General features: G+C 38.3%; 1 protein-coding gene across 1 annotated transcript in view; it reads left to right on the top strand.

Annotated features, from left to right (window-relative positions):
* LOC122796843 (cytochrome P450 2U1-like) overlaps window positions 1–25,819 on the top strand; it is a 248,785-nt gene that overhangs the window by 137,830 nt on the left and 85,136 nt on the right. The window contains exon 2 of the mRNA XM_044065586.1: window positions 11,708–11,895. Coding sequence (XP_043921521.1) covers window positions 11,708–11,895 — 188 coding nt within the window. The remainder of the gene's footprint in view (window positions 1–11,707; window positions 11,896–25,819) is intronic.

The following is a 25,819-nucleotide window of genomic DNA, read 5'->3' as shown; positions in this document are numbered from 1 at the left end:
AGTACTGAGCTTTAAAATGTAACTGAAGTGCACCCTACTGAGAAAAAAACAAAACTGTGCATACACTATTGTAACTGTTTAAATGTATATATTTTAACAATGGAAACTGGGACACAAAACATCAACTTCAGAAAAATAGCTGAGATTAAATTACTTTATGGCCGTGTAATAAAAGGATTTTATCTTTCAGTTTCAGTACAGTAACAGACACAATATCTAGAACTAGAAGTTTTCTGTAATATCTTAGAAGTGTTTTATTGTGTTATGATGTCTAGGATCTGCAAAGATATGAGGAAAAACCCTTCTGTATGTATTTTCACAGGTAGATGCTAAATGCTGTCAGCTGCATCAGTGGTGGTTTTCACGTGGGATAGAGTCAGATGGCAAGAAGTGATGTCATTCTGCAAGCTCTCCCAACAGTAATATTTGAGATATTAATTTAAGAACTCTCTGAGAGAGACTGAGTATTCTGCATTTTGTCATTGACCTGAAAGTAAGATCCATTCACCACACATCTGCCTTGCTCTGTAAGTCTTTGGAGCAGTATAATTCTCTTACATACAGTCAGAAATATAGCAATGCCAAATGTAGATGTTGTTCTTTATTTATTTGAAATTGCCTGCAATTTTGTTTTAAATAGTTCCAGTGATATTTAACTGTGATTATATACTGAATATTTTCTTGTTCTTTTATTTGTTATTATTAAATATATTTAATTATTTCATTGTGGATGACATTTGTGAGAGATATTTAAGTTCTGAAAGTAATTGAATATTTATTTGGTGACACTGTGTAGGCCACTCCAAACAGCCTTGCTCTTGGTCAAATTGACATTTGTATTAACAGTAACATTACACAGTAAGATTGGACACATTTTGTTAAGGGCCTTAAAGTAGCTGATAAAGAGCTGGCTGGTGGCAGTGATAACTACCTTATAGTCTGGGTTAAGGGGTTATAGCTAGTAAACATGTACCAGCCTTTCCCGTGTGTGTGTGTGTGTGTGTGTGTGTGTGTGTGTGTGTGTGTGTGTGTGTGTGTGTGTGTGTTTGTCAGCTACTTGGGCAGGGACACAAAGCACTGGTTGGACAGAGAGGGTGCTGTAGGTCTTGGCTTGGCCAGTCAGCTGAGATATCAACTCTATAGCTGTGCCAGTGGGGAGTCTTACTGAGGATCTGGAGAAAAAGGGAGAAACCAGACCCAGACTGACTGTGGTCTCTGTGGGCCCTTAAGGGAAATTGTGCTTGATGCAGCTAGCTGCATCTGGAAATACTGTGTGTGCAACATGTCATCCTCCCAATGTACATCACTTACTGGTGCTAGTGGTGAGGATTGAGGCTCCATGATTACTGGGCAAGTGGTGCGGCATCAGATATATTGGAGGGCAGTGGTGGGATATACACATATTAGGATTCAGTGGTGTAGATATTGAATTCCTGTAGCCTGTAATCAGATGTCACTAAAGAACATTTTGTGCTCTCAATTAGCCATACAGTGAACATTCAGAGTTCCATATCACAATAGTTTTTTTTTTGTTAGCTTAGTCAGGGAGAGCAGGCAAGGATGTCAGCAGAGGATTATGGCAAGCTGACAAGGAGCCAGGTGGCTGAGATGTGCCAAGACAAAGGATTGGTGCATGCCAGCCTGTCTAAAGCAGAGATGATTGTAGCCTTAGTCACAACTGCATCACAGACCAACAACCATTAGGACAACCAGACTGGCCTAGGGGAGGTAAATCTTTCAGAAAATGGGTAGTTCAACCTTACCACAGAGGACTTAAAATCCATCTGAAGTTAAACAGACTTGAACTGGAGGCCATATGTTTCAAAATAGAATGAGCAGAGACACTGAGATGTCTGGAAGCCGAGGACAATGAGAAGCAGAGGCAACACAAAAAGGAGATGTTGACTCTGCCAGTGTGATGGAGGTAATGGGGAAGAGAATAACTGAACTCCATAAGCATCAAAGGTCAGTAAATTTCTTCCACAATTTACAGAGGGTGATAATTTTGAGTTTTATTCATAAGTTTCAGAGTGTGTGTAAACAGTATAATGTTTAGCAAGGGATCTAGGTACCGTTCCTGTTCTCCTTACTCCATGGTAAAGCTGTGACTGCTATTTCTAAATTGTCTGATACTGATTGTTTAAATTATAATACAGTTAGAAACTGTTTGTTAGAGTGTTTTAAGTTAACACCTAAAGCTTATAGGAAAAAAATTCATTAGCACAGATGCAAGGCAGATGAATGTGTGTGTGAATATATTGGTGAGTTAAGCACATATTTTCATAGATGTGTGAGTGAGTGAGTGTCAGGTCACCACTTTTGAAGGGCTAGCAGACCTTTTGGCAATGGAACAAGCCCTTAGCACTTTACCTGAGGGCATAAGAATCTGGTTAAAAGATAGAGAATGTAACACATCAAATGAGTTGGGGGAAAAGGAAGACCTATACTAAGCAAGCAGGTCATCACTGCACAGGAAAGGGATACCCAGTGCTACTCATTGGTCTAAGGGAATCCATGGTAGGCAGCCTAAACCACACCAACAGAGTACTCCAGTAGCAGAGGAAGTACTAGTTCAGGTACATGGCCAGGACCAAGGCTTAAATATTTTAAATGCAACCAGAGGGTGATAATTTTGATAGTTTTATTCATATGTTTCAGAGGGTATGTAAACAGTATAATGTTGACCAAGGGATCTGGGTACTGTTCCTGTCCTCCTTACTCCATGGTAAAGCTGTGACAGCTATTTCTAAATTGTCTGATACTGATTGCTTAAGTTATAATACAGTTAGAAGCTGCTTGTTAGAGTGTTTTAAGTTTACACCTAAAGCTTATAGGAAAAAGTTTCATTAGCACAGATGCAAGGCAGATGAAAGTGTGTGTGAATATATTGCTGAGTTAAGCACTTGTTTTCATAGATGGGTGAGTGAGTTAGTGTCAGGTCACCACTTTTGAAGGGCTAGCAGACCTTTTGGCGAGGGACCGAGCCCTTAGCACTTTATCTGAGGGCATAAGAATCTGGTTAGAAGATAGAGAATGTAACACATCAGATGAGATGGGGAAAAAGGAAGACCTATACTAAGCAAGCAGGGCATCACTGCACAGGAAAGGGATACCCAGTATTACTCATGGGACTAATAGAACCCATGGTGGGCAGCCTAAACCACACCAACAGAGTCCTCTAGTAGTAGGGGAAGTACTAGTTCAGGTACATGGCCAGGACCAAGGCTTAAATATTTTAAATGCAACCAGTGGGCCCATGTAGCATATAGATGTCCACAGAGGCAAGGTGGAGAACAAAAGGTGAGACAGCCAGTAAGTGGGAATGACATAATGCCAGCAGTAAGTTGTGTGGAGACAACAAGGGCACCAAACCACTACAATAAGTTATATCCTATCTTTGTAGATGGGAAACAGATCACTGTTAAGAGCATCACACCCTCTGACCTAACCATTGTGAAGCCTGCAATGATTAAAGAGGAGCACTACTTGCCTGGGCAGTCTACTCCAGTCAGAGCTTTAAGAGAGACCCCATTGCAAATACCTTTGGCTAAGGTTCACCTTGACTGGTTGGGTGGAAAAGGAAGCAAGCAAGTAGGAGGGCTTGAGGCTATCCCTGCAGATGTCCTGCTAGGGAATGATTTTGATACAGTACCCTGTGCACATTCAGTTACATGCAGTCAGGCTTAGATACAAGCATGTGGGTCTGGTAGCCTGGGGGGACCCAGACAGTCCACAGACTTGAAGTGAGGACTGGTGTGGTGGTTACCTCAGAAAGGCAGCTACCCTGTAGCAGTGAGACTGCAGGTGAGCCACAGCTGCATGTGGGTACTGATGTTCCCTTGGACAGAGTGACTGCAAGGGTTGAGGTGAGTAATAGGAACCAGGCTGACAGTGATGCACTGCTGTCAAAGAATACCAGACTTCCTGTGGAAGGGGTGCTGGGAAGGGTTACAAAGAGAGAGTTGAGACAAGCTCAGCTCAAAGACCCTACATTACAAGGCCTGAGGGAGGTAGCTAGGGACACACCTGATTCTCAAGGGAAGGGGGGGAATCTGCATACTGGGACAAAGGGTTACTGTATAAAGAGTGAACCTTTGATGGTGGACTAGAGGGTGAGAGAATACAGCAGGTGGTAGTGCCCAGAGCCTATCATCTGGCACTTCTAGCCCTAGCCCTTGATATTCCCTTTGTAGGTGATATGGGCTTAAAAGAGTACCAAGAGACGTATTATGCAGAACTTTTATTGGCTTGGGATTTTCAAAGATATAACATGGTACTGCAGGACCTGTGAGCAGTGCCAAAAGGTAGGCAAAGCAGGAGACAAGGTCAAGGCTCCTAACGTAGGAGGAAACCAGAGCACTAGAGGAAATCCACATGAATACAGGGAGGACATGTAGACTCCACACAGAAGGCAACCCAGCTGAGAATCAAACCGGAGAACCTCTTGCTGTGAGGCGACAATGTAACACTGCACCATCCATAACAGACTGAGCTACTACGATACTGATGCCTTTGCCTTTGATTGAGAAGCCATTTCAGAAGGCAGCTGTGCATATTGAGTATCCCAAATTCCACAGGGAAAAAGTATATCCTAGTTGAAGGAGATTATGCTACAAGGTACCCTAGGCAGTGGCTCTGTACTCCATTGAAGCAGAAAAGGTGGCAAATAATTTGTTAGAGATTTTCAGCAGGTAGATTTCCCAAAAGAAATACTGACTGACAGAGGTGCCAATTTCATATCAGACCTGCTGACTTGTCTGTGGAAACACTGTGGGGTGAAGCACCTAAAGACCACCCCCTACCATCCCCAGATTAATGGCCTGGTTGAAAGGTTAAACTCTACACTAAAGGCCATGTTACAGGCATTTTCAGACTAGTTTAAGAGGGAGTGGGACAAATATTTGCCCCGCCTGTTATTAGCTTACAGAGTGGTGCCCCAGGAATCCATAGATCTTTCACCCTTTGATTTACTATATGGACATTGGGTGAGAGAAACTTTAGACTTGATTCGGGATGAGTGGGATGGTGAGTGTGAATTCCACAAGGAGTCTGTTGTGGCATGTATCATAAACCTTAGAACAAGGCTCAGGAAACTCATGGACTTGGCCCAGGAGAACCTGGTAGAAGCCAAACAACAGAAAAAAGTCTGGTATGACAGGAATGCTTGAGCTAGAGAGTATGCTGTGGGGCAGCAGGTAATGGTTTTCATTCCTGTCAGACAAAACAAGCTTGGAAGAGACCCTTCAAAGTGCTAAGGAAGGTCAGTAATGTTTACTACATGGTAGAACTGCTAGGCAGTAGGCAGGGGCACAAACTATACCATGTTAATATGTGAAACCTTACCAAGATAGAGAGGCCCAGGTGCTAAGTATTGGCAGTAGGAGGCAAGAAGAGTCTAAGGGGGATCTGTGGCTACCAGAAGCCAGCCAGAGAAATCTCAAATTACTAAGGTGGAGCCTTGGATTGCAGGCATATGATGGGATGGTGCAGCACTCTACTGGGGTCAGCAGTGCCTAGGTATCTGGAGTCTCAAGACAGGTAATGGGGTAAGGTATTCCCAGATAGGCTTAACCTGCTGAAGCAATGTTTCTCAAGGAGTCAAACTAGCTTGAGTCTTCAAGGGGCGGGGGATGTCACAATGTCACAAAAGGAGATAATGCCAGTCCATCTAGCTGGAATTTTGTAATTAATTAGATGTAATTTGTGAATGTCAACATAATTCATACGCTTGTGTTACAAATGTATTAGAACTGTGTGTTATGTGGATATCAAACTGCTGGTACAGAAGTGTGTGTTGAAAAGAGTTTGTAAAGTACTGAGCTTAAAAATGTAACCACATTGTACTCTACTGGAAAAGAACAGAAATGTACATACTATATTGTAACTGTTTAAATGTATATATTTTAACAATGGAAACTGGGACACAAGAGATTAAATTCAGAAAAAATAGCTGAAATTAAATTACTTTATGGCCACATAATAAAAGGATGCTATCTTTCAGTTTCAGCAGCAGATGCAACGTCTAGAACTAGAAGTTTTCTGTATTATCTTGGAAGTGTTTTATTGTTTTATGACATCCAAGATCTGGAAAGAGCTGAGAAAAAACCCTTGTGTATGTATTTTCACAGGTAGATGCTAAATGCTACCATCTGCATCAGTGGTGGTTTTCACCTGGGATAGAGTCAGATGACAAAAAGTGATGGTATTCTGATATCCCAGCAGTAATATTTGAAATATTAATTTAAGAACTGTCTGCGAGAGACTGAGTATTTTGTATTTTGTTGTTGACCTGACAAGAAGATTCATTCACCACACATCTGGTTTCTCTGTAAGTCTAGGGAACAGTATGATTTTTTTACATACAGACAGGAATATAGCAAAGCTTAATTTAGATGTTTTTCTTTATTTATTTGAGACTGTCCTGCAGTGTTGTTTTAAGTAGTTCCTGTGATTTTGAACTCTGATGTTATTGTGATTATATACTGAGTATTTTCTTGTTCTGTTATTATTTATTATTAAATATATTTAAACTTTTCATTGTGACTGATATTTGTGACAAATATTTAAGTTCTGAGAGTACTTGCATATTTATTTGGTGACACTGTGTAGGCCACTTCTAATAGCCTTGGTCTTGGTCAAACTACCATCTGTATTAACAGTAACATTATACAGTAAGATTGGGCACCTTTTGTTAAGGACCTTAAAGGACCTTAAAGTAGCTGATATAGAGTTGGATGATGGTAGGAATAACTACCTTGTAGTCTGGACAGAAGGGGGCATAGCTAGTAAACCTGTGCCAGCTTTTCCGAGATGTGTGTGTGTGTGTGTGTATGTGTGTGTGTGTGTGTGTGTGTGTGTGTGTGTGTGTGTGTGTGTGTGTGTGTGTGTGTGTGTGTGTGTGTGTGTGCATGTGTGTGTGCTTGTGTGTGTGCATGTGTATAAATCAAATCTCACTGAGTGTTTGCGTCAGCTACTTGGACAGGGACACAAAGTACTGATTGGACAGACAGGGTGCTGGGGATTTTGGCTTGGCCACTCAATTGAGATTTCAACTCTATAGCTGTGCCAGTGGGGAATCTTATTGTGGATCTGGAGAAAGAGGGGAAAAAACAGATCCAGACTTACTGTGCTCTGTGTGCTCTTAAGAGAAATTAAACTTGATGCTTTATCTGAAAATACTGTGTGTGTAACTTGTCATCCTCCCGATGTACATCCCTCACTGGTACTAATGATGAGGAGTGAGGCTTCTTGATTACTGGGCCAGTGGTAGGGCATCACACAGACACACACACACATAACAGTTAAAAGGGTCGGTCATGAGATTTAAAGCTCATTCTGTCTCAGTGGACATTTGATATTCTTTCCAAATGTATGCCTGTTTCTCTTACTTGTATGCACTCAATACCTTTTATGTCAACCTAAGCCTTCTGCCCTCCCCAACACCCTGTACAAATAATGATAACTGTGCCATATCCTTGTTTTCTATCTTTTGGATTTGGTGTTACATAAGTCATTTATCTAATGCTCAGGGTGCATAGTTGATTTTGTGCTTAGTATATTTGTTGCTTGTGATACTGTTTTGCTAATTTTACTGCTTTTTTACAGGTTTTGTAATATGTACAAGCCTCCCAAACTCTTAAAGCAACAAAAGCTGGTCTATGCTGTAAATAAAAGTGGGACAAAAGGCTGAACAATAGGGAGACTCTTTAAATATTTTGGTCTTATAAAGGTGGACAGTTGATAGAATAACAGTTTTTGAATCTCGATTTTTAATTTTTTTCTGCGGGATATGAAGCCTGAAACTGAAGTGTACATCATTGATTTCTGTCTTCTGTCTTTAATGATTTACCAGTACAAAAGTATGAGGCCAAACTGTGGACATTCTGTGACAATCATTACTTTTGAGAGATTTGAATGTGTGAATCTTGATGCCTGAGGCATCACTTGTTAGAGGGCACGATCACATAAGTCCATGCTGTCGCATCTTGAAGTCATTGCTGTAAATATCAACACCCTTTTACTTACTTACATTACCAAGTAACAGTATACAAGGCTATACCATTCATTTGTATTATTACACATTTTTTTTCTATTCCAGGTGCAACACTTATCTTGTATATCCAGCAGTTGCTACAGTTTTAGTTCAGGGCTGACTCTGTCTGATGCTAGGAGTACACAGCCATTATGTACATAAGTAAACGTTGGTGAGTGTTGCCTGGCATCAATTTTACTATATGTATGTGCAAAGGATGAAGGTTTTATTTATCTAGCATTTGTTTACCTGGAAAGTCTGACTTGGGACAGGCCAATTTTCGGTGGAGGCCTGGGGAGAAACACTCCAGATGCAAGTCTTTGTAATGTGGAAGGAAACCAAAGCACCCAGAGGAAACTCACTTGAACACAGGGAGGTCATGCAGACTCTGCACAAAAGGCACCCCAACTGAGAATTGAACCAGAGAACCTCTTGCTGTGAGACAACAATGCAAGCCACTGCACCACTGCATGTCAGCCCCTTAGAAAGTGACCGAGTGTGCTACACATTGCTTCTTAGCCAATGTGAGGGCATATTGAGCATACCTACGTCTGCCTACACACAGTGGCTGCTGGTTCTCCCTCTGACTCTTCACCTGCATGTGCCTATGGTGACCTTGACAGTGGTGGTGGGACATGTGACCCTTCCACTTGTTGATCCTACTGAAGCTGTTTTATCAAGATGATGTTGTGAAACATGGTTCAGATGGTTACGATTATAGTGCATGTACAGGGACTGTAATGCAGAGCTCCATGAGATGTTTCTAGGCACTGGAATCATCACTGCAGCAGCCCAAACACATGTTTTATGATATTTCTTGTTTGAGCATGTGCCTCATTATAGTATTCTTCAGTTGGTTTGCATGGATTTCTGATGGCTGTCATGAACCACAGTTCCAGTGCATAACCTGCATCCCTCACTAAATGATCTTGTGTGATATTCCCCCTAGTAAATGTGTCATACAGTTTGGGGTTGTGCAAGATATCTGAGTTGTGGTAACTGACTGGTTTTCCAGCACATGCATTCAGGATGATTCCCTTAGTGTTATGCATGACTTGGCAGCTAATGGAGTGGAAGCCCTTTCTATCTATGTACATTTTTGCCTGTTCCCCAGGTGGTGCTTTCATCTTTATATGTGTCTGGTCTATGGTACCCAGTACTTCAGGGTAGTGTGCTACAGGGTAGAACTCCTGCATGTCTGTGGCCCTGTCTTCAGGTGTATGGAAAAAATATATGCAGTCACTGGTATGTTGAATCATAGCATTCAGGAATGGAGACTCCTGGATGCTGATATGTGTGACCCCCTAGCATGTCCCCTGTTGGTCTCTGAAAGGTTCCTGTAACTAAACTTCTAAGTGCTACACATACCTTTATCTCCTCTGGTATTGGTATCACTCTGTTTGCCCTTGGTCTGAGGTGAGGACGACAGCGGTTGCAGAGTTCCTGTAGTGTGTCTCTTTCCACCCTGTAGTGCTCTACAATTTTCACCTCCTACAGATTATAAAAAGTTAAACAGGGTCTAAAACTCCTTTTCCTTTTGGCCATGGTCTATTGGCAGCAGCACTGACTTCAGCCTGTTGCACATACTCATGAATTAAAGCTACAGCAGCCCCTAGCATTCTTTTTGTGTAGACTCCTTTCCATGGCTGTATTCCAATAGGTTTTGGAATTTGCAGGGAAAACCAGCACCAAGTCTACACAGTTGCTTTATAACTTGTTGAATAGATCCTCCATCTTGGATTGGATGATTAGTATACAATTCAGCTGCTTATGCTGTAATTAGCATACTATGGTGTTTACCATGTTTGCTCGGCTCTACACACCATGTACAGTCACTTACTGAATCCAAAATGGTGTTCTATCATGTGCAAGTTGTGGTGTGACATGCACACAGATTTATCAGACCATGTAGGCCTTATTGAATCTGCCCCACTGTTAATCACGTGAAGGTACTCATGAAGACTTGCAGATTAATTAAATTACAGCAATACTTTTACTATTATCTCTCCATTCAGACCCAAGTAGTTCGATTTCGATTTGGACTTAAAAATGAACAAGTAAATCTTTGGTTGGTGATATTTTAGAGAAGAAATCAGAAGGCAATACTTTATTAGGGATTTTAGCCGTATAAAAAGGGGATCTCAAAGGCAGCTTGAGTAGTTTTATTACAGATATCAATGTGACTTATATAAGCAACTTAATTGAAAAAGAAAAAGAAAAAAAGGAAAACTTCCCAAACTAAATCCATTTCAAAGGAATCATTTCATAAATCAGGTTCATGTCAAGCATGCCCTTAGTTTACAAAGGAACCAAAGAAATCAATATTTGCTGAGTTAGATAATACTTATCAGCAGTCATTGCACCTAGTATGTGTTTATTCACACTGACCTCAACACATGTCCATTCTCTGAAAAATAATAGAGCCACACTAAAACATAATCTTGTACACAGTGGCAATGAACAAGCAGATTAACAGGAATCAAATTATCTACATTGTGAAACCACAGAGTCATACAGCAGCCAAAGGAGCACTCCATACCTGTACATAGACAGAATACTGGGCAGCTGGCAATACAGAGAAATTAAATCCACTGGGTAGGATTTACTAAATATACCCTGACAGAAAAGACTGCAGTACACCATTCAAGTTCATGATTCTGTAACCAGTTTATATTAAAGTGGGGTTTTCTGCATCAGTCCTGAAGCACTCAGAGAACAGAGTCTGATACATTCACTTGTCATTATGTTCTCAATAACATTATCACTTACACAGGGACAGGTGTACAGGAAGAGTTAATAATACATGGCAGCTTCTGTCTACTGCTGCCATCATTGGGCAGATGTTTATTGTGATCCTTTCTATTTAAATATGTTTTGTGTTGAAGAAAAGTTTAGCAGTGATGTTGCACATTATTCTGTATAATGCATCGTGTAAAACCAATTGCATGGAAAGCATGTAATAAGTAAACAGGTGCTACTGCAATGCGGATAATAAGCAGGTAACTTTCTATTTTATGAATGCAGTGCAGCAGCTCTGAGTGTAGACCTGATATGTAAATGAAATATTGTTTGAAGTAGTACCCCTAATAATAAGCAAATTAAGGAAAGAGCTGATGTGGAATTGTCCTGGTGGTCTACCCACAAGGGTAAGATCAGGCTGCAAAGTAACAGGGAAGGCTAAGAAATTCCTGACAAAAATTTTAAACATGAGCTGAAGTTTGGATAGGACAGGGATGATCAACAGATGAATAATTTGTATGCGAAGATTCTAAGTGATGGGCACATTTAAAGAAAACTAGATAATAATATGAACAAGATACGCTGTCTGAAATGGGGATGGATTTGGCAATATTGGTTATTATCAATTAAGATAAAGAGTAGAGAGATTATTTTAACCTCAGAGTGTACATTGCTACAGATGGCATCAAGGTAATCATAATCAGAAAACAAAAATATGCCCATCCATTTATTCCCTTATTCATCTGCATACTGTCATAACAGAACGTCATATCATTACTCTCTTACTGATTCTACTGTTTAGAAAGATTTAGTCTGTTCTTTCAAGTATGGTTGCTATATCAACCAACTACAGATGAAGCTTTAGTGGTTTACAATACAACTGAAGATACAACTGCTTTAATGTTCCTGCATAAATTTTTTGTACTCTTTCCTCAGCAAGATGCTATGAAGAAATAAGATTAACACAAAATGGGACTGAGAAGCTCAGATACGAAGACAGACACAGAATGCCATACACAATGGCTGTCATTTATGAAATTCAGCGCTTTAAAGTTATAGTCCCTCTCTCAGTGCCACATGGCACAGTGAAAGATGTGTCATTTCATGGCTATATCATCCCAAAGGTGAGTTTAGATATTTTTACCTTACTGTCCTTATCAATAATGTGAAAAAATAAGAAAATGTATTTATAGCTAATATCTGGAGGGAAGCAATGAGACAGTATCATCTGCTTTGACTATATATACAAAAAGACCGGTATCTACACAGGATAACTTGATTGACCTCTATCAGTGAAAGCTTTTCTGAGGAACTATTAGCAACTGACTATGATTTAGAAGATGATCTGTAGCTACTGAGTATATACTGAGGGTTCATTTTCTATCTAACACTTGTAGAATAAATGGTATCTACCTAAGATATCCTCAGTGACCTTTACTCATTGGTAAAAACTACAAGAAAAACCTAGACAAGCTAGAGTTTTCACTGTTGATACTGTAAACCTCCTGTAATAGAAGCTCATGGGATATATGAACATGACCCCTTAGGGACATCAAGTGTTTCAGCTACATGGCTTCTGAATGCCCATGACTTTTTACTTTTTTTCTTTTTAAGTCTTTGTGGATACATTCAGGCCAATAAAGTGAAACCTCTCTAGCTGTGAACATGCATGTATCGGCCTTCTTATGACCTAATAAGCACAGCATAAGTGGACTCACATAAAATACACTGAATAACCAGTATAGTCCTAATATAGACTGAGTAATCATTAGATTCCTAGAATATATACAGAGTGACCAATAGGATGTTATAAGTGACTATTATTTGCCCATTTGCTGTCTAGGGTATACAGATTTTTCTGTATCTAACTAGGTTGCATACTGACTGACCATTACCTGCCTATGATGCACAGAATTACCAGCATATAAATAAAATGTTCTGATGATCATTATGGCTCCGGAGAAAATGGATACAAAAAGGCTACTGTAGGAAAAGTTCTTCCATTTGGTTTGAGATTGGTTCACTTACATTGTTTTTGAATTTTTACTGGAGTGTTATGTTATTTATTTATTTATTTTTGAAACTGAAAAATTGCTTCTGAATTGTGAGCAGAATTAGAAAATAGTTATGTATGTATGTCTGTATTTTGTATTTATTTAAGATAAGGGAAAATGTCATGGTTTCATTGATAAATCTTTTAGAAACAAGAGCTGTGGATTTATTTCTTATGATTCATTTGCAGTCTCTGTACTTATATTGACTTCACATTTTTACACCTATGTTTATCACAGTATCATTTTATCTATTTCAAATATTTTGTTCATGGAGTTTTAAGTTATGGCAGAAAATGAGTCTCCTTTGTTTGAGATAAAATTGACTGCTTCTGAATACTGGGTGGAAATGGGAAATAAAAACCTTTTTATTTCTTTATTAATGTGTATTTACTTATCTATTTATTTCATTTTCAAACTTGAATTGAAATATCAGTATAAGACAAAACAATGAATTCAGAAAAATTGTTTTCACTTGTAAATCTGTGAAAAATGCAGATCAGAGATAACATTAGCTGCATTAAGTAAAACCTCATTACTGGCTCATTTGCATTTTCTGCCACTAGTGCATTTGCACGGGCTACCCTTAATACATACGTGAATGCACATACATTCTGAATACTGGGTGAAAATGGGAAATAAAACCTTTTTATTTCGTTATTAATGTGTATTTACTTATCTATTTATTTCATTTTCAAACTTGAATTGAAATATCAGTATAAGACAAAACAATGAATTCAGAAAAATTGATTTCACTTGTAAATCTGTGAAAAATGCAGATCAGAGATAACATTAGCTGCATTAAGTAAAACCTCATTACTGGCTCATTTGCATTTTCTACCACTAGTGCATTTGCACGGGCTACCCTTAATACATATGTGCATGCACATACATGCACAGGTACACACACGTGACATCAGACACAACCCTTGATTGGACTCAAAGACACACTCACCCTTTCAACAAGATGCACCCTCTGACACACACACACACACACACACACACACACACACACACACACACACACACACACACACACACACACACACACACACATCTGGCACTTTTCATACCCTTACAGACAAGCACACCCACTTCCACACACATATGTTGTTGAACTTATGACACCATGACTTTTTCTGCTGAAAGTAATGGTAACCTCCATCTTTGGCAGTGTTACATTTTCCCACCAACCATGGGAATTTATTAAGCTGAGCAATTCTGTGAATAAGTGGTATAAATCAAAAGCCACATGAATATCTGGGAAGAACATACAGCTAAATGAAATTTGCTGTATTCCCAGATTACCTTCCTACCATCTACCACAGCCAGTAGAGCCACTTTCCCTGCTGATATGTCTGCTAAGCAGAAGATCACTCTTTGAACCAGAAAGTATTGCCACAAGGAGAAAACTTTTCATTGTAAATAAGGCTTACCAGTCACAAAAATACAAAGATAACCATTTCTAAACCACTGGTAAACATTGAGCAACTTTAAAATTGTAATTAATATCAAAAACTAAAACCCTCTAAAAAATATAGAATTTAAAAATGGAAGTAGTGATAAAGACTACTGTGCTGAAAAATAACTATTTACAAGCTATTAGAAATAACTATTTAAAATAACTATAAAAAACAAGATAAACTATAAAAAAACAAGATTCACCTAAAATGAATCAATATAATTATACATACATACATATATATATATATATATATATATATATATATATATATATATATATATGTACACACACACACACACACACACACACACACACACACACACACACACACACACACAAAGGGTAAGATAAATAAGTGAGGTACTAAATGAGGAGAAATAGAGGTTAATACTCCAGAATAGCCAATGATATTTGTCAAGAAGCTATCTTAATTTTGGACAGTACTTATAACTAAATAACAGCATAGTTGCCAGAAAATATTGTTACCATACATATTTTTGTAAACCATTGATAAAAGATTAATAAGGACTTTGACAGAGGACAGGTCTTTATTATTACTATTATTGTTATTGTTATTTTCATTGTTATTGTTATTGTTAGAGCTTGGAGGTGTGACAGACGAGATCTTACCACTAAGCCAAAAATAATGTATACTTGAACAAATAACTAGAAATATGCAGAAATCCCACCAGAATTATGTTATAACAACAGAAAAATATGTCCTCCCAAACAGCTTTCTATTGACTTTTACATCTCTAGCCATGAAGTTGTATTTTAAAATTTGCTCACCCTGTAATGAGTGAATAACATAAACATGTGGACCACCACTCCAAAGATGATATAAAGCAATTTATTTAAATAAATCAAGATAAAACCAAGACAGAACAAGCACTTCCAGATTTCCCCTTCAGCAGGTTCACAATACACTATATGATCACAAAATAAGTAATAAAATATAGCCAATCAACAACTAGGTCTCCTCCCCTTAATAATAGGTTTCATGGGAAACACACAATTAAGACCAGGTGGTTTATCTGCCAAGAACTCAGCTATTCAGTTAGATTCTATTGTTTCAGTCTTCTTCACTATATCCCCACCTCTTATTGTAGCAGATATAATCTGTAAGACCATGAAAGAAAATGTGTGTGTACTATGCTTAGCAATATGCTGTGTTAAAGAATTATGCTTAGCAGCTAATCTAATGACTCTTGCATGTTGTAATATTCAATCTTTCAAGGATCTGTTTGTCTTGCCCACATAAAATGAACAACAATGATCACACTGAGCTAAATAAACTACACTGCTGGTGGTGCAATCAGCACATAGGTGGGGGAAATATAACTTATTTGTGACAGGGTTGGTGAATTTATTCCCCTTACTGATAAATGAACAAGCTTTACAGTGTCTGCAAGGAAATGTTCCAGCTCTCTAAGAGGTGGTGCTATGAGCTATAGGGGTCCCTTTGCACAACTTCCTGCTCAAGGTAAAATTATTTTTTAAAACTAAGGATGGTTTATTCCCATATATCTTTTTCAATTATCATCATTCAGTAGGATTTTCCAGTTGTCAATGATCACATCAGATATGGTACCAATGTCACTACTATACTTCAGCGATATCCATAAGAGACCTGAATTATATTCACTTGGACGATAAAGCTGCCCAGTCTCCCTGAATAAGAAGGGTTTCCCTCTTGTGTCCCTTAGACTGACCGTCTTCTTAAAAGAGTTATCTATTTCATGTGGCTTATATCCTAAAAATTCCAGTCTAGACTGTAATAGTCCTAGTTCACACTGGAAATCCATATCATTTGTACATAATCGTGAGGCCCTAAGAACCTGCCCTTTGGCTAAGTTTTTAAAAACACGCTTAGGGTGCATACTATGGCATGAAAATAATGCTTTTTCCAACAGGATTTCCTATGAATGGAAGTCTCAGTCCCACTCTCATTGTCCTCGGCTAAATTGATAGCCAAAAAAATCAATTATGCTAGAGGAAACATTCATAGTTTTGTTGTTAATGTAAGCCACAAACATATCTAACTCTTCTCTTGTGCCTGCCCAAATCAGAAACAAATCATTTACAAATTTAGCATAAAATAGGAGCGAATGCTTCCAAGCACTGGCATCACTAAAGATGTGTTTTTCTTCTGAATAGGCCAAAGTTAAATTGCTACAAGTATTAGCACAAGGTGTGCCCATGGCAACACCCTTTCTTTGCAAATAAAGCTCATCTCTAAATAAAAAAAACATTATTCTCCAAAACCAAATGCTTAAAAACGCAGATTAAATGACTTGTAGCAACAGTATAATCACTATGGTTATCCAAATAAAACTTAATAGCTTCCAAGCCATAATTGTCAGATATAACTGTAAAAAGACTACTGATATCTAGCGTCACAAAAAGATGACTGAGTTTTATAAAATTTCTAATTTCGTCTAGCCTCTGCAAAAAATGTGCTGAGTCTTTAAGAACTGCAGGTTCCTTACGTAACAAAGGTTTAAGTTGTGCTTCTTCCCATAATGATAAAGGCTCTGTGACCCAGCCTCTAACCGAGACAATAGGCCTAGGTGGTAGAAACTCAACATGAAAATATTCATATAAATCTTTTTCAATCTTATAGCACAATAAGAGTCTAATCAAATCCATTTTTATGCAAGAAACAATAGCATTACATTATGTTTTGTCAATCAGCTCATAGGTAGAAGTCTCTGAAAGCATCTCTTTCATTTTGCTATCATAAATATCAGCATTCATTACAGTAACAGCTCCCCCCATTTCAGCAGGCACAATAATAATACTACTGTTTGTTTCACGTTCCCAAAGAGCACGTCTTTCTTCAAAAGTTAAATTGTAAAAAACAGGATGTTTGCTCTCCTTCATACCTTTAACAAGCTCTGCCTCACAGGCCCTTATGCAAGACAGGAATAAAAGCACTAAGTATACTAAACCTTCGCCGTGTTTCATTCCTTCTGTTGCCAGAAATATGCTTCAAAGCTAGATTCTGCCCAAGTAACTTTAAGTCTATAACAGTTTCATGCAATGTTGCTGATGCATATGGAATACAACTTAAGCCCTTATTTAGGACTTTTAACTGAATATCAGACAATGCATAAGTAGAGATGTTATATACTAAATAGTTCTCTTGTGAGCTACTCACTAGAGCAAAATCTTCAAGCATTTTCACCCTCAGCTGATTGATCGATCGCATTTGTTCAGAGCCTTTGGTTTCATCGTAGTAGGAAGTTTGTAAAAAAACTTATCACATGAATGCTCCTTGGGTCTGGCTCCTAGCAGGTAATGAATGACTGATGGTGTGTGTTTCTCTTAGAATTATCATCAGCTGACTGCTTCACAACCTTGGCAGTAGCCACATCATTCCTCTTTGCTACAACTGACATACTATTGGTCTGTTGACCCTCAGGTTCAACCTAATTGGATGTCAGGGTCTGAGCCAGTAAGTCATCAGTAGCTATGGAGCCATTTATTTTATCCGCACATTGAAAGATTGCTGCTTTGAGTGGTTTCATTTTGTTTTTTTCTTTCTCTTTCTTTAACTAACATAAAATATAAACCAGAACACAAATTATTTATATATTATTAATTAACACAAAACTTTGAACTTGTATAAAACTAAAATAAAGTTCTCTTATATAAAAATAAAATTTACTGTCTTGTAATGACTAGTCTACTTACTTACTACTACACGCATATAAAATAAACAAATTCTAACAAGTACTACATTGATTGGTGTAAAATTTAAATAAATAAAAATTAAATGAGGTCTAGAATCCAGATTCTAAACTTGTATAAAATAAAACTTAAATAAATACAAAACTGCAAATAAAATTTTTACCTGTTAACTTGCTAACTATTGAAATATAAAGTAAACTCAGCCACAGCTCACACAAACTTAAAATGAAATAAAATAACCAACCAGTTCTTTTTAAAATACTCAGTCACAGTCTTACAGATCATGGATTACTCCCTTTTGTTCTTCACCTTCTGTACTGATGGCCTCTGGCTGCGGCTCTGGGTCTGGTAGTGCTGCCTGGGCCTGGAGGACATGTTCTCTACTGTAAGCTGCAGATGTCCTTTTTGCTGCTTGTATAATGTGTGGTGGGACTTCCACAGAAAAACAGTCACTGTCCTCATTCGTTTTGATTGCTAGCAATGAGTTAAGTGTTTTGGCATGTAATGACTGCCTCAGCTCTGTTTTAACTTTTCTCACCATGCTGAATGCTCAGGTTCACTATTCGAATGTGGAAAATAAAGCAGAGTTAGTATGAGCTGCTTAAAGAGAAGTATTTGTTCCACTTCAGGGCTTTGTAGGACTGTTGACCAGTACCTGAGGAAACATGTATATATTTCAGAGACCCGGCTATGCTGTTGCTGTGGCAGGTTGATGTTAACAACTTTGTATATGCCAAGATCTGCCTTAAGTTGAGTACACTGTTCCCATGTCTTGTAAAATCCTATACGAGTTGCAGTGTTCGTTATAATGCCAATGTCAAGATTTAATTTCAAAGAAGGGTCCAATACACTGACAATATTTTGCAGTACAGCATCACCAACAGGCAAATGCTTTTTCATTTTTAGTAGGACTGCAACATAAAATGCTTTTACTTGTTTATAGAAGGTGTATTCACTTACAGTACCAAATATGTCATCACCATTGTCATGCAGATATTTTTCAATTTTTTTAAACAGCAGGTCCAACATCAAGGTGTTGCTGTTGCAAAATATTACTGTCATCATCAAAAAAAAAGAATTACTGGTAGTACTAATATTATCTAGAAATTCTACAGCAGCATGTGGCTTCAATAACCTGGTTGCGTACTCTTGTAGAAGATGCGGGATATCACTCTACAGAGTTAAAAGTTGACTGCTTCTGGCCTGCAACTGCACATTGAATGTAAGGAGAGACTCCATTTCATACTTCAGGAAAAGGAATGCAAGTTTTACCTGATGACTATTCAGCCATTCTGTTATGAGGTCTATTCTGTGTGACTGGGGCTCATACGATTGGAAGCATGATAAAAGTGCAGGCCACAGATCCAGTATTCACTTTATAACTTTATGAAAACTCAGGCAATGAGTGTGGGTATGTCAAATACATACAAGTGGCTCAATGTTAACGTCTTCTTTCGGCTTTTCCCGATTAGGGGTCGCCACAGTGGATTACCTGTCCGGTCATGATTGGCAGTGGAGTTTTACGGTGTTGAGTTGCCAGCCCAATGCCCAACCTTCCACAGAAGGTACACACATGCACACACTTGCACCTCGGGCCAATTTAGAGTGTCCAATCCACCTACAACATGTGGCTCAATGTTAACAAATAATGCAAATTCAATTAGCTTCTGTTGCCTCTGTGCACTATGTGAAAAGTGGTTATAAATGTCTAATATTAACTCTTCTACATGTGATTTCATTGCTTTCAAACCTGATTTGATGCAAAGGTCTGCTATACAGTGCAGGCAACCATACTGAAGAGATCAGGGCTGACAGTCTTTAATCATGACAGTACAGAATTGTATTTACCAACCATGACTGCACCATTATCTGACAATTATGCAGCCATATGCAGCCATATTATTTGTTGGAATATTGAATCTGTGAAGAGTTTCCATAAGGCAGTTGTATATCGCTTCACCTGCACCTACCACACAACTGGGCATGTCTAAGAACTGAACAACATTTCTACACTTTGCCTGGTCAAAAAATGCAACCAGAATCACAAGGACTTTATTATCCCCCCATCAGTGCTCTGATCTAAATAAATGCAATATGGCTGCTTCCGACAAACTGCTGCTGCTGCATCTTCCTGGTATTTTGGACCCATGACATCACGTGTAATGCATGCACACTTCGTCGCCCCACAGCTCACCTTCTTCAAGACTTCATGATCACTGACGTGTTTTTTCATGTATTTCAGCAGTTGATCTGCAGCACTAAAGGTTAGGTTGTGCTCTGCAAGTAAGAAAATAGAATCCACTTCAGTGCTTATTGCTTTCTGAGCTGTACTTGCTTCTCAGGCTTAAGTGGCAAACGTCCGTCACTTTCCTTCCAGATGCCCGCTTTGCATTTGTCTTGTGTTTCTCTGTATCCATGTCCTGTGCAGATCATGGTGTCCTCCACGGCCAATACTAATGTTACAGTGACACACTTTACAGAATGCATACCCTTGCCCAAGCTTGTTCTCACTTAGCCAATCAAATGATATCTTCCAAGCTTCTTGGAATGAAGACAGACTTCTTTTTTGTCAACATGACCTGTTAAATAAACACAAAAACCTCCTCGAAGCATGAAGACATTGATTATCTTGCAAATGATTTTACTACTATTAGTAAAGAAATACATGACCAAGAGAACACCTAATATCGTTTCCATCTTTAGGTATCTCTGCTTCTGATTACTCTGCATGGGTGATTACTTGTCCTCCTCACTTGCACTGCTCATGCTTAGTACTGCTACTGCTGCAGTTACAGCTTGAAATGAAGATGTTCTTTTTTTCCTGGACCTGGCCTATTTGTAAAATGAAAGAAAAAACTACTTAACCCCCTCTAAGTATGACAACAGAAATTATCTTGAAAGCCACATTATATTACTAACAGAGATATTACTGAGAAAAGGTCTTACCTTTTTCACCTTCAGTGATCTCTGCTTGTCCATGTTGACACTTGGACTCCTTAATGAGGGTCAGACTGGTTCTGGGGGGCTTCTTGCTGCTTGAGCCAAGTTAGGATACAGGCACATCTGCAGTAGAAGTATTTTGTGAAGTCCTGTAAAATCAAAATCTGCTATCATGCAGCAACCAGTCAGTGTAAGACAAACAAACAAGAAACAGTTTAGGAGAGCCAGCTGGCTTGGGAGGTATGGTGATTATATTAGAGAAAACTGATGCTTTTGGCATCTTTACTCTTCAATCAGATAAGTTCAATAAATAGACAGGGACAGGGTTTATGACAAGCACAGCTAGTCAGTAGTCACTTAGACAAGCACAGCAATGAAGTACACACACACTCCTAGTACAGCATTTACATGCATGATTTTTTTTAAATTCATATCTTCTTCATAACAGAGAAAGACAGCTGTATATGCTTGATAGGCATAGTGTGAAATGTCATGGTGGGAGTGGGACACAAACACAACACAGAAACCTGAATTAGTCTTACACAGAAGCAAGGACAGCTAACATACAAACACAAGGCATGTGTCATATCATCACCAGCTGTTTTACTTTAACTATATAACATCTACACATTACAGAAACTGGCCCATGTGATAGTGTTAGCATATATACTTTGCATAAAGCAGAACACAGTTACTCTACAGTGTTCATACAATCCAAAATTAAGCTGAAAAATGTGATTTATCTGTATTAATTTCTGAACACATACTATGGACTGCATCACTGCACACGTCTAGGACAGAACCTACCCAGTTAACAAAATAGAATACAGAAAGTAGCTAGTGAATGTTTAACTGGCAATACTGCTTTTCAGATCTTTAGCAAGCATGTAAAATGTATAACATGCTTCCCAAGCTAAGAGGCTTGTGTTGTCAAACCTCAACATCTGTGAAAAAGCCTCTTCCCATATGCTGGCCTGTCACTTATAGGTTCTGGATTGTAAACCTGTCACAAAGTTCAATTTAATTCCTTTGTCCAATTTAAGGACCAGAGTGCAGGAGGGAGCCGAGACTAATTGAAACAGGACAGCGCAGGTCTTTTTATGACCCAGACCTGACATCATTCCCCACTATCCAGTTAGCTTGCACAGATAAGTCTCTCTGTAATTCCACAACACCACCACAGCAGCACAAATTAGAGGCTATCAGCTGGTGAATTGCTTTCAAGAACAAAAACAAGTGCAGACAGCATATCTTTCAATCTGTTAGCACAACAATCAGCAGCACACAGCAGTTACTGATAAAGCCAAAAATGTAAGTGGTCTGGTGTGTGTGCGAGGCCAGAAGCCAAGGATATAGTTTAGTTTAATAAATATTGCCTTTATGAAGTAGGTACAATAACATGCTTTGCAGTACAGTACATTTTCTGAGACATATGAAGTCTGACACTAAAAGCAGCTGTCATTACTTTGCTTACTGACTTAGTGCACTCCTCAATCTGCCAAGAAATGTTCATTTCACAAGACAAAGCACCTTAGGACTATTAACTATATACTTCTAAGACAGCAAGCCCTGCGCTGGGTAAAAGTGTACAATACATACACAAACTGACATTACACTATCATAACACAGGTGCAATATTATATTAGCGACTACAGCTTACACATACTACATTGGATATATTAGGTAAACTGTATTGGAATTCATATATTCTGTACTGGTACCCTGCCCTCCATGACAGGGATTGATACTTGATCTGCATTATCATTTTTTATAAATACAGCAAATGTCCAAGTCTGTAACATTTTACTTAGGTGAAAATTTAACAAGTAATGTTATTTAGGTCTGCAGAGAGTATAAAAAAAATCCTTAATGTCATTATAAAAAGTTTTTGGTGAAATGATAAAAACAGTGAGAAGAATATTTAAACTCCACAGGATCCATAAATTACTGAAGCAGGTCTGTCTCCTCATTTCTGACTCACATTGCATTTTATCAAAATTATTCACAGCAGCTAGAAAACACCCTTCATGCAGCAGAACCAAAGGTAACTAATCTATATTTGAGAACCGTGCAGAGACACTGCATCTAGACTGGAAACAGCCTTTGTTACATTTAGCATACTGTGTCCTTCTCTAAGTGTATATAATTTATACATCCTGTTTTTAAACACAGTAAACATATGTGCTTTATGGTTTCAGGAGACTCTGCTGTTCTACATGTGTACTGCCTGCCATTAATACAGTAAGCAAATAAAATAAATAAGCACCCACGCATTATGAATAAAAAAAAAATACTTGTTCGTGTTTTTTTAATCTCAGGCACTTGAAAGATTTTTTCAGGCAAATCACATCTTAAATATCCCTTACAGTAGGCATAAAATCAAACAGCTTTAGCACGATGATATTACCATAGCAAGCCAACCAGCAATAAATGCACAAAAAACTCCAGAATAAGAAAAAGGTACTAATGTAAAGTGCACAGCTTTGAAATTGGCATGCTCACTCAAGCTTAGTGTTGCTTCTCAATGCAAATCTAACACTGCTGCAAAACACAAACACTTAAATACTAAGGTGATCTATATAGATAACACAGAGAGAATTGATGGTTGAGCAAATCTGTTAAAAATATCATTATTTATGCCTGTTTCCCCTAATTATGAAGCATGAGCATCAAATACACACACCCTGTCAGACATAATCATACCTCTCAACTGTATAGATTTTTGCAGAATGTCCAGATTCTTGGCTCATAGTCTGGTTTTCTGGCAAATCACTTGGATGATCAGAGGTTTGTGGTCAATACATAATGACATACATAACTAGATTTGACTTTTACACTTCAGAAAATGTATGTTAAAACAAACCCTGTTACTCTAGCAACTCTACAAGTTTAGAGAGTAAGAGCAATATTTAAAATATGTCCCTATTTCTGGTCTTTTACACCCCCCCCCTCATTTTATCAGTCTTTGTACAGGTTTCTTACTCTAAGAGGTTGAAAGGTATGAAACAGACAATGAACTTAAATTATTCTCTATTTTGGCATGTATTTTATATTGCTTTCATTCAACTTGTAACATAATAAATTTTCTCTGGAGCTTTTATCCCTGGGCTTCTGCTGAAAATGGGTACTTCTTTGACCTAGTTGGAATTTCCCAGTAAACAAATGCCGAACAAATAAAATAAAAATCAAAACAAATAAACTTTTCCTGTGGAAGACCAAAGCCTCTAAACAGCAACCAGCTGAAGATTGTAGAATTCTTGTTAACATCTCAAAGACCAACACTTAAACTTGCAAGTCTAAAGCAGCATTTCAACATTTTCATAACCAACTTTTAGCACCTGATTACCTATCACAAACTGAGAAAGGAAGAAAGGGAGATTTGGAGATTCAGGAAAGGAGACAGAGTCAAAAAGAAAGAGAACAAAAGAGATCAGAGAAACAAATACACACATACAAGAGTCAATGCAGTGCACTATAATATTTGTTTCAAAGAGCATAGGCACTAAACAGCACACTTTTCCATAGTTATGAACAGCTGGCCTATCTTACACGTTGAAAAAAGATAACTTTGTCAAAATCATAAATTAAGAATATACCTTAATGGGAAAGAAATAGGAGCTTATAATAATAAGCAGCTAGTTATTATGCACCCTTCTGCTAAAAGAATGCTGTTTGGACCCGTGAGTTTCAAAAGTCTCAAATTAGAAACATATTTCAAATTTTTTTGTTTCTTAGCAAATGTTAATACCATTTCACAATCATAAAAAAGTGCTATTGCTGTATGAAGATGGAGGCTTCCTTCTAAAAGCAGCAGCCACAGATATGCTTTTCCTTTGCTTCTTAACACTGCACACTGCTTTGTATACTACTAGCCTCTTTCAAGTACTTAAAACCACTGCAGGGGCTCAGTCAGTCTACTACTATGACTCAAAAATTTCATTTTCTTTCTTATATTTTTCAGCTTTTTATATTATTTATTTTGTTTTTTTTTATCTGCTGGTGGTGGAGGAGCCAGGGGAAGAAGCAGCAGCAGAAGAAATACATTTTTTCATGATTGATCACCACCACACAGCCACGAGTCCATTACACTTGTGTTCTTGTTCTTGTTTTGCTGCTCTGACTGCTGCTGGCGCTGGTGCTGCGGGACAGGTTGGTTCAGGAGGAGGATCAGGAGTTTCATCCAGGAGTCCAGGGCAACACAGTCAATAACACACTTTAAATAAAAAAAAAACACACTGCTATAGTCTGCTAGCCTAGTACTATCTCTGACCGCCACACAGCTCTGAGTCCGTTATACTGACTTAGTTGGTTCGGTAACGGTTCCCCTCGATTGTTCAACTTCTGTGTCTGTCCCACCCCTCTCTCTCTTTATTCCCTATCTCAGACAGGCTGTTGCAGCATGCGAGACATGTGAGTGAGGACGAGACCAGCACGTGCACTGCTAGTGTAAAAGTAAGCGTACTCGTCTCTCACTCACTCAGGATGGCATACCAAGATAACGTATCAACAATACATTGTTGCGTGCTGTAAGGTTAGGTAATTAAAGTGCATGCAATGGTTTTGTATAACATTTTAACGGAATACTCCCTAAGTATATTGGCACTATTAACAATAAAACTCCACTCCTGGGTCCCGACTCCCCAGTGTTTTTTTTTTTCCAGCCAAGGCTTTTTCTGGGGTTTTTTTTCTGACTGGTGTAAAGAAAAAACTAAGGAGTAGGATGCATCTGAATATGTTCGGACTGGAGAATGGTTCATTTATACTACCAGACTGATATTATCAGTTTAAGGTGAGCTTTTATGTAGAAGAAGTGAAGACTGGGAGTCATGCATCAAAATTATATGAGATTCCATTATCGTGATTCGTGACAGAGACAGACTCCAAATAAATGTTGATAAA

Source organism: Protopterus annectens, chromosome 3.part0, assembly GCF_019279795.1.
Source record: "Protopterus annectens isolate FY-2018-M chromosome 3.part0, PAN1.0, whole genome shotgun sequence".
NCBI classification, from domain to species: domain Eukaryota; kingdom Metazoa; phylum Chordata; order Ceratodontiformes; family Protopteridae; genus Protopterus; species Protopterus annectens.
This window is presented reverse-complemented; position numbering and strand designations above follow the sequence as displayed.